Source organism: Salvelinus namaycush, chromosome 8, assembly GCF_016432855.1.
Source record: "Salvelinus namaycush isolate Seneca chromosome 8, SaNama_1.0, whole genome shotgun sequence".
NCBI classification, from domain to species: Eukaryota; Metazoa; Chordata; class Actinopteri; order Salmoniformes; family Salmonidae; genus Salvelinus; species Salvelinus namaycush.
This window is the reverse complement of record NC_052314.1, coordinates 26,636,365-26,646,877: the sequence shown is the minus strand read 5'-3', so window position 1 is coordinate 26,646,877 and position 10,513 is coordinate 26,636,365. Positions and strand designations below refer to the sequence as shown.

The window sequence follows — 10,513 nt, the reverse complement described above, 5'->3', positions numbered from 1 at the left end:
ACAATCTGAAGGTTTATGGATAGACAAGTCATTTCAGCACTGGAGAGGAATTGCTACTTTCTGATGAAAGTCAGATGGAACTCTTGCGCAAATGTACAGTCTAATATATGGAGAATAGACAGGTAGCATGTCACACACAGACACAGAGAGAGAGAGAGAGGGAGAGAGAGAGAGAGAGAGAGAGAGAGAGAGAGAGAGAGAGAGAGAGAGGCAGAAGGGAGCTATCATCAATCATAAGTCTGTCAAATGTTTCCCTATTGTCTATACCTGCCTGATGTGCCTAACATTAACAGAACATGTACATTAGAAAATACACCTTTCTTATATCATATGTCTGCTCCATAAATCAGTGTACAAAATATCTGCCTTGGAGAATTATTATAACGCAGCGAGAAAACAAACAGAACCTTTTAGCTGTTCAGGCCAATATGGATTCGCTGTGCTTCTTTTAAAGGGGAAATGTATGGATGTGTGCTGTCCCCTCTAGAGAACACTGCTAATTCCCTTAAGGAGGAAAATATACTGTTTGGGAGAGGTGTAAAGCGGTGGCTCCAGATTCACCGGGAGCGCGGCCCCGACTTAGACATATTCCACTTTTTTTATTAAAGAACGATAAGGTTGTTACACGATTGTTTCTCTTGTATTGTACTTGGTCAATTACAGTAAAGTACTCGGTATCTACAGTATATGCCGGTTACAGTGTCCAACCTCTGGTAAACTGTGTAAACCTTTTGACAAGAGTTTGTCCCCCTCACATTAACCTCTCTCTGCTATGAGCTGTCCCCCTAAATCCCTTTTTCCATTCTCCTTTGCCCTGTCAGCATTTTCCGTTTGTAACTCCAATACAGTACAGTACAGGTTAGTGCCAGGTGAGCATCTGGGGAACAGGAGGTTCTTCCCAGCTAATATTGGCAACATGACACGATAAGTGCTCCACAGACAGCCCGGGCTGGTCACAGTGTCTGGGGCTGAGCCTGGCAGTGACAAACAGACAGGACTATAAGAGCTCACTGGTGTGGGTCAGAGCTCCACATTACTGACAGACTGCCACCATGCTGGAGAGACTGGTATTCCTGCTGCTGCTGGCAGCCTACGGTGAGTAACACACTTGCCTCTGAGCACTAAGGACAGCATAATGCTAACACAACCATATCATCATCACTTCTGACATGGCCATTTATGTCCATTTACGTTTGTTTCACTGTAGGATAAAAGTCACAAACACATTTGTCACAAAAACATCTGTGTGCAAGTATATCATGCTGCTAACCGTGGACTGCATGTTTCTCAGCATATGGTTGTGGTACTCCCACCTTTGAACCCAACACCAACAGGATTGTGAATGGAGAGGATGCCCGCGCCCATAGCTGGCCATGGCAGGTGAAAACAGTGAATTACTTCCCTGTATATGTCCATTGAACCATACATTCATCATGTTTGTCTTGAACTGTTTTACTGTCTGTGCATCTGTATCCTTAGATTTCAATGCAGGTGAAGCATGGCAGCCGCTGGCATCACACCTGTGGGGGCACTCTGATTGGCTCTCGCTGGGTCCTGACTGCTGGACACTGCGTATGGTGAGTGCCAGTATGGGCCCAGAGAATGGAAGAGTGAGGTATTACTAGAGAATGTGAGTAAAAAGAGGTCATTGAGGTCACGAATGTGAAGCAGAATATTGGGAAAGTATAGATGTCATTAAAGAGAACTTAATGTTTCTCTGTGATGTTTGGCGTGTCCTCCCCATGCAGGCCTGGAGATGTGTACCGTGTGGTGATGGGAGAGCATGACCAGAGTGTACAGGAGGGAACTGAGCAGATCAGAGACGTGCTGCGTATCCTGGTTCATCCCGACTGGGACATCAACATGGTCGCCGCTGGGTGAGTATCCATCTGATAGACCAAAACCATGCTGACGACACAGCAACAGCTAGCTATTACTATTACCATCACTACCACGACTAAAACGAATGCCACTATTACCACAAACACCAATAGCAACATTATGTCTTCAAGAACAACATAGGATATCGCAACTGTAACCATAATATGCGAACTAGCATGAATGTGGATGTCTACAACAACTTGTTTTGTTTTCTCACAGAAATGATCTTGCCCTGCTGAAACTGGACAAGGCTCCCATCATGAATGAGAACGTTGGTCTGGCTTGCCTTCCTGAGGCAGGAGAGATCCCTGCTGATGGAGACGCATGCTTCATCTCTGGCTGGGGAAACCTCTACAGTAAGATATCACATACACCATTCTTCTCTGTGTTACATATGATGAGAGAGAGAGCGAGAGCGAGAGCGAGAGCGAGAGCGAGAGCGAGAGAGAGAGAGAGAGAGTCCTGTGTGGTAGAGCACTGTGCTCGCAACTCCAGGATCGTGGGTTTGATTGCTGCTGGGATCACCCATATGAAAAATATATGAATGCACTAGTGTAAGTTGCTTTGGATAAAAGGGTCTGGTAAATGTATTTTTTTATATGTTTGGCTGTGTGGATACTGTGGGCTTGTGGCATGTGAAGTTTAATTTAAGGCTATATTTGCCTGTTTATGTTAAGCCACACAACAGTTTTAAAAGGATAGTGCAAGAACTTTGCGATCAAGCCCCTTTTCTACTTACCCAGATTCAGATGAATTTATGGATACCGTTTTTATATCTCATCATACAGCATGACGCTAGTTAGCAATGGCTCACGAAACTACCTACAACTTCCTTCAAACTGCACGCAGAGATATCCATGAATTCGTCTGACTGAGTAAGTAGAAAAAGCGTTTAGTTGCCAAAATCTCACACTATCCCTTTAAGATATATGGGGTGTGGACATATACAATATAAGCCTGTTAGTGAATATGATACATAGACATAATGTACTGTATACAGATATACATAGGATCATAATTTGGGCCAGTTTGCTACAGCAGGAAAATAATCCTGCAGCAACAGGAAATGTGAATTATTATGTGAATTAAAATGATTGGACATTTTTTTGTAGGGGTTGATACATTTTTCATTAGGGAAAATCAAGGCTGACGTTTTAAAGTGGAATTTACAAACTTTAGAAGCCTTTTTAAACCTCGAATACACTACAAGTTTGGATTTTCTGCTGTGCAGGAAAATTCTCAGCAACAAAAGAGTGATTAAGTTAAGATCCTACATCTGTGGCCTGTGTTTATGTTCCAGTGTATAGTGTCTAACTGTACCCTCCCTGTCCTGTTCTAGCCCATGGTCCCATGCCTGATAAGCTGCAGCAGGCCCTGCTGCCCGTGGTGGGGAACAGTGTGTGTAGGCAGAGTGACTGGTGGGGAATGGTGGTGAAGGACACCATGATCTGTGCTGGAGGGGGTGAAGTGTCAGGATGCAACGTGAGTGAGGCAACAAAACATCTTGAGATCATATTCTTATGATATTACAGTAATATTACTTTCACCATAACCTGTATGACATAATAACCAACGTTTGTAAAACACTTTCTGTCTCTCGCCTTATCCCCCTCCCTCTCTTCCCCTCCCTCTCTCTCATTCCCCCCCCCCCCCCCCCCCCCCCCCCCTCATGCCCTTATCTCTGTCTGCAGGGAGACTCTGGAGGTCCTCTGAACTGTAAGGGTGCCGATGGTAAGTGGTACGTCCAGGGCGTGACCAGCTTTGTGTCCTCTCGTGTCTGCAACGAGGTGAAGAAACCAACTGTCTTCACCCGCATCTCAGCCTTTACTGACTGGCTCAGCAATGTAAGTCATGTAACAATACAGATCCCTCTCACCTCTGACCTATAACATGCTCACCCACTGTTCTCAGATCTGTGTAACGCACAACAAAGTTACACATGATTTGTAACACACAAAACATGTTTTTTTTGTCTCCTCCTCAGACAATGCTTTACTATTAAGGATCCTACTGTATCTCGGAGGCTGGCCGATGACCATCTTGTAATAACGCCGTGAATACATTTTGCCCAATAAATCATATGCCCATTGTTCAGATTCTGTACCCCTTCTGTGTTCTTTATAAAGTGGGGCGGGAGTCTGAGCCTGGTTGGAGAGGAATAGCAGACTTCGGTGGCTATATCTGTGGTGAGGAATATTTTGGAGGGGGGAAATAGGTCATGTGAAAATAATGATGACCTTGTGGTCGCATGCTGGGGTTAGTTAATATTTTGCTACCTTAGGCTTTAGATATAGTAGTCTAAATTGCACGTTTTCTTCCTCAATATTTGAGTGTAGCCTATCACGAAATCCTTCATCAGCAGGGCTGTAACCAGGGTCTGAGTTTTATTGAGGTCCATCTAATAAATGTTAAGGAAGTTGAAGCCCATTTACTGCACTTCTATACAACTCTAAAAAAAAATGCATTATCACATTGGTTACTGTAGCTTCATTCACCTCAGTCCATCTACAAACTCAACCTTTTAGCTATACAATTAGCGGCTACACATGGACTCACATTAACTCGGCACCAGGATTAAAAACTATAATTTAATGCGTACAGAGGGATCTGTTAGCAGAAAATGTATTTTATTATCAAAAAGTAAACAAATTAGTTTGCAGAATGTTTTACAGGGAATTTCCTGCAATTCTACACATTTGCCATGGGGTGGGGAGAGATTTTTGCAGTTTAAAATACAGATGTCCTGCAATTCTACACATTTTGCCATGTTAATATGATATCTGAGTGAGAGTGACTAACAAAATCAAATGAGGGACCCCTGGAGGTCAGGGCCCCTGGGCACATGCCCTGTTGGTAATTCGGCCATGATTTGGCTACTACAAGTTTAGATAGCTGGCTAGACTAACTATTTACCCATCAAATGATTGTTTTACTGACATGGGCTAATTGAGTGACTGTCAGTGAGCGACATATGACAAGAGGAAAACTGCTGATGCACAACCAAGTTTCCAAATTGCACCTTGTGTTTTCTACTCTTCTAACACTCAACAGTAAGTTGAGACCCCACAATTACTGAGGTCCGGCCCTCGGTGTCCTCATATGCAGGCTTAATTATGGCACTGTTCATCAGTAGGTTTACTGGAGATTAGCACATATTCACACTCCATGAACATTTGCAATCACACTTTTAATGTATCAAGAAACTGTACCTGTCGGCGTTACTTTTGTCTGAGTGAGTTTTAATTGTGTTTTTTGCATTCCTGGAGAAGAAGTGACCCGAGGGGGCTCCAGAGTGGCGCAGCGGTCTAAGGCACTGCATCTCAGTGCTACAGGTGTCACTACAGACCCTGGTTCTAGTCCAGGCTGTATCACAACTGGCCGTGATTGGGTGTCCCATAGGGAGGCGCACAATTGTCCCAGCGTCATCTGTGTTAGGGTTTGGTCAGGGTAGGCCGTCATTGTAAATAAGAATTTGTTCTTAACTACTTGCCTAGTTAAATAAAGGTTAAATAAAAAAGTGGAAGTGGTGACTGACTGGCCACCCTTCCGGGGTCACGGCTTCATTCCTCATTTTCTGCGTGATCTGAGATAAACAAGTGGCCGTCCATATAGAGCGCCTTCGAGGGAGCATTGCTGATAAATCACCGCCGAGGCCGGAGAAGTGGCAGCGTCGGCACCCTGCCATAGAGCGGGCGGGAAAAGAGCGAAGTCGGGGAGTATGGGAGGGGGCCAGTGGCGGGGGGAAGTGGATAAATTGGTGGTGATGGCTAACCTTGACTTTAAATTGCTACGACTCGCCACTGGTTGGATCAAACATGGGATGATGTGGAAAATATACGGCCCCACCCCTTCCCGTTAATTTTTTTCTCTGCCATTATATTATTTATTTTTTTAAACGTTGCTGTGCAGGCCTATGTGAAATGTGTGAAACGATTACCGTCAAAAGGCCTTCTGTTTTCCAGTCAGCAGTTTTCTACTCAGGCAGAACCCTGTGATCAGGACCAAGCGTTAACCGCGGTGTGGTGATGTCACTTTAATTAAACCTTTGCCTCTGTGCAACCTGCAGTGCTCCCAGCACTATTATGCTACATGGCCTGATCCTATAGCTCCATGCAGGATTATATTTGGGATGACAATGGCCTATTACAGAAATGTATATTCCTAGTAGCTAGCCTATATTGTTTTTTCTGTGGTAACCTAACTACCCTTTAGCATTACTGTCCTGGAGATAAACTCCACAGTATAGGCTACATACATAACTACAACAGTATACAGTACAGTATGCCCACATCCACATGGAAAACATTTTATCATTGGACGGAAAATTGAAGCATGCCCTCAGGTGTCATGTGACAGCTGGTTGGGATATAGGTCTACACACAACGGGACTGACATAGAATTAATAGGATCTCTATGGGGATTGATCTGGGGTGAATTTCTGCTGGTTGAAGCAATGCCTAGAGTTTCTCATGGCCTCTCCTCAACCATGCTTGCGGATTGTGTGTGTATGCAGATGTCTGGATGAGTTTGGGCTGGGGGGGGGGATATACTGTACCTCGTGGGGATGCAGCCTGCTGCTGGGACAAAGGGAGCTAGGCTGCACAATGCCGGGGCTGTTCTCAGAACACTATGATTTAACTGGACAAACAAGGAGAAATATTAGTCCTAACTTGTAACTGCTACATTGTGCTCCTGCTAGGCTAAATTATGTTATTTTGTTATGAGAGAAAGTAAAGTCACCTCTATCTACCAGATGTACCACATCTCAGGAAATATGAATATACAGTATGTTAACGTTTTGCAGTGAGTCTGATTTGTGTTTTTACCAGTCATTCATCACCCTCTGCTGGTGATCACCAGCTCCTGATAGATCGAGTATAGATCGACTCCTATAAGTATAGACTAGAACGCCATCATATGTAGCTACGGTTCTGCCCTCATGGCGTTCTAGTCTATACTTATAGGAGTCGATCTATACTCGATCTATAGCCGTGAATCCAGTTCCTGATCACCAGCAGAGGGTGATGAATGATATATACAGTATATATACACTACCGTTCAAAAGTTTAAGAACACCTACTCATTCAAAGGTTTTTCTTTATTTTTACTATTTTCTACAATGTAGATTAATAGTGAAGACATGAAAACTATGAATTAACACATATGGAATCATGGAGTAACCAAAATAAAAATAAAAAAATTAAACAAATCAAAATATATTTTATATTTGAGATTCTTCAAATACCCACTTGCCTTGATGACAGCTTTGCACACTCTTGGCATTCTATCAACCAGCTTCAACTGGAATGCTTTTGCAACAGTCTTGAAAAGGTTCCCACATATACTGAGCACTTGCTTTTCCTTCACTCTGCGGTCCAACTCATCCCAAACCATCTCAGTTTGGTTGAGGTCGGGGGATTGTGGAGGCCAGGTCATCTGATGCAGCACTCCATCACTCTCCTTCTTGGTAAAACACAAGAAACACAAGCAATGGAAATTAGACCGGTGGAAATTTCAACATCATACTTTCAAAATCTTAGCTAGCAGTCATCATCATGAATCAAGTCGACAATCTACTGGAAAATCCTTTTTAATCCTTGTCATATGAAGAGAAATAATGAAGAGAAATTATAAATAAAACGTATCGGTCATCGGCCATTGGACATATACATTACACAACAGGTTGGAAATCGCAAATTCAACAATGAGTGGTTTGAAAGGCTAACTGCAATCATTGCAAAGCAATCACTAGCCTGCTATTCAGTGGAGTGGGTGTGTGATCCCAAATCTGGGATTAAAGGGCTCTTTTCCAAGTTTAAAATGATAAATATTTAACGTTGGCCATGCTGTCAATGAAGCATATTTTGTGCCGTGCTCAAAACAACTGTTAACTCGGAACTTGACTTCAGTGAGTTCAAGACAACTGGGAATTCTGGAAAAAACAAGCTCCGTTTGGGAAATATGTTTTGAATGGTCATCCAACTCGGAATTGTAAGTCGGGAACTTGAGCTTCTTTCTACAACCTGAAGATCAATGGCGTCATCATGATTCAACCTTGTTTTTTTTCAGAGTTCCCAGTTGTCATGAAAGCACCATAAATCCAAAGAATCCCAGACTTTGATGACAAAATTTGGCCACGAAGGACCGCCGTGCCACCTTCCTGTTCAAGTGAGTACAGCACAATGTGAGTCCAAAAATGTATTGTATGCTGCTACATAAAGGATGTAATATGCCAGGGAGATATGTATACTGTAACTAAGAAAGTAATACTAAGTGTATTTTGTGTAGTAAGCTGTTAGTAGCCCATGTGCCTAACCCTAATAATTTGGTCTATTTACCCCTCTTAATTTCACCTACTGTTCTGACTTGGTAGGGCACATGTAGCCTATAACCTGTTTTAGAGAGACGTAATCATAACACTTTGTAAGAGCTTTCATTGTCTGTTTATATGCCCCTTTATTTATCAAACAGTTCTGACTTGGTGTACAGGGAGAACACTATAAGAATGGCCTATAAGAATGGCCATGCCGCTTTCAAAAATCTAGAACTAAGAACAGATATAGCCCTTGGTTCACTCCAGACCTGACTGCCCTCGACATGACAAAAACATCCCGTGGCGTTCTGCACTAGCATCGAATAGTCCCCGTGATATGCAACTTTTCAGGGAAGTCAGGAACCAATACACACAGTCAGTTAGGAAAGCAAAGGCTAGCTTTTCAAACAGATTTTTTCATCCTGTAGCTCTAACTCCAAAACGTTCTGGGACACTGTAAAGTCCATGGAGAATAAGAGCACCTCCTCCCAGCTGCCCACTGCAATGAGGCTAGGAAACACTGTCACCACTGATAAATCCACGATATCGAGATTTTCAATAAGCGTTTCTCTATGGCTGGCCATGCTTTCCTCCTGGCTACCCCAACCCCGGCCAACAGCTCCGCATCCCCCGCAGCTACTTGCCCAAGCCTCCCCAGCTTCTCTTTCACCCAAATCCAGATAGCAGATGTTCTGAAAGAGCTGCAAAACCTGGACCCGTACAAATCAGCTGGGCTAGACAATTTGCATCCTCACTTTATAAAATGATCTGCCGCCATTGTTGCAACCCCTATTACTAGTCTGTTCAACCTCTCTTTCATATTGTCCAAGATTCCAAAAGATTGGAAAGCTGCCGCAGTCATCCCCGTCTTCAAAGGGGTTGACACTCTAGACCCAAACTGTTACAGACCTATATACATCCTGCCCTGCCTTCCCAAAGTCTTCGAAAGCCAAGTTAACAAACAGATCATTGACCATTTCGAAACCCACCGTACCTTCTCCGCTGTGCAATCCGGTTTCCGAGCTGGCCATGGGTGCACCTCAGCCACGCTCAAGGTCCTAAACGATATCATAACCGCCATCGATAAAAGACAGTACTGTGCAGCCATCTTCATCGACCTTGCCAAGGCTATCAACTCTGTCAATCACCGTATTCTTATCGGCAGACTCAACAGCCTTGGTTTCTCAAATGACTGCCTCGCCTGGTTCACCAACTACTTCTCAGATAGAGTTCAGTATGTCAAATCGGAGGGCCTGTTGTTCGGACCTCTGGCAGTCTCTATGGGGGTACCACAGGGTTCAATTCTCGGGCCGACTCTTTTCTCTGAATATATCAACCATGTCGCTCTTGTTGTGGCTGATTCCTTGATTCACCTCTACGCAGATGACACCATTCTCTATACATCTGGCCCTTCTTTTGGACACTGTGTTAACAAACCTCCAAATTAACTTCAATGCCATACAACACTCCTTCCGTGGCCTCCAACTGCTCTTAAATGCTAGTAAAACTAAATGCATGCTCTTCAACCGATCGCTGCCCGCACCCGCCCGCCCGACTAGCATCACTACTCTGGACGGATCTGACTTAGAATATGTGGACAACTACAAATACTTAGGTGTCTGGCTAGACTGTAAACTCTCCTTCCAGACTCATATTAAGCATCTCCAATCCAAAATTAAATCTAGAATCGGCTTCCTATTTCGTAACAAAGCATCCTTCACTCACGCTGCCAAACATACCCTCGTAAAACTGACTATACTACTGGTCCTCGACTTCGGCGATGTCATTTACAAAATAGCCTCCAACACTCTACTCAGCAAACTGGATGCAGTTTATCACAGTGCCATCCGTTTTGTCACCAAAGCCCCATATACCACCCACCACTGCGACCTGTATGCTCTCGTCGGCTGGCCCTCGCTACATATTTATCGCCAGACCCACTGGCTCCAGGTCATCTATAAGTCTTTGCTAGGTAAAGCTCCGCCTTTTCTCAGCTCACTGGTCACCATAACAACACCCATCCGAAGCACGCGCTCCAGCAGGTATATCTCACTGGTCATCCCCAAAGCCAACACATCCTTTGGCCGCCTTTCCTTCCAGTTTTCTGCTGGAACGAATTGCAAAAATCACTGAAGTTAGAGACATATCTCCCTCACTAACTTTAAGCATCAGCTATCTGAGCAGCTCACCGATCTCTGCAACTGTACACAGCCCATCTGTAAATACCCATCCAACTACCTACCCCATATTGTTTTTATTGACTTGTTTTGCTCTTTTGCACACCAGTATTTCTACTTGCACATCATCATCTGCACATCT

At 43.9% G+C, this 10,513-nt stretch overlaps 1 protein-coding gene across 1 annotated transcript; it reads left to right on the top strand.

The window, feature by feature from the left end:
* The first annotated feature begins 972 nt into the window (after window positions 1–972).
* On the top strand, window positions 973–3,976 carry LOC120051856 (proproteinase E-like). The gene is made up of 8 exons (XM_038998743.1): window positions 973–1,095; window positions 1,292–1,380; window positions 1,480–1,577; window positions 1,749–1,877; window positions 2,101–2,237; window positions 3,221–3,363; window positions 3,573–3,725; window positions 3,866–3,976. The coding sequence occupies exons 1-8, from the start codon at window positions 1,053–1,055 to the stop codon at window positions 3,881–3,883; spliced, it is 810 nt and encodes a 269-aa protein (XP_038854671.1). The 5' UTR covers window positions 973–1,052; the 3' UTR covers window positions 3,884–3,976.
* The last annotated feature ends 6,537 nt before the right edge of the window (window positions 3,977–10,513 follow it).

Coding starts and splice junctions, on each gene's coding strand:
- LOC120051856 (XM_038998743.1), top strand. CDS start 1,053: ATGCTGGAGAGACTGGTATTCCTGCTGCTGCTGGCAGCCTACG. Junction 1,096..1,291: donor GCTGCTGCTGGCAGCCTACG/GTGAGTAACACA, acceptor CATGTTTCTCAG/CATATGGTTGTGGTACTCCC. Junction 1,878..2,100: donor ATCAACATGGTCGCCGCTGG/GTGAGTATCCAT, acceptor GTTTTCTCACAG/AAATGATCTTGCCCTGCTGA.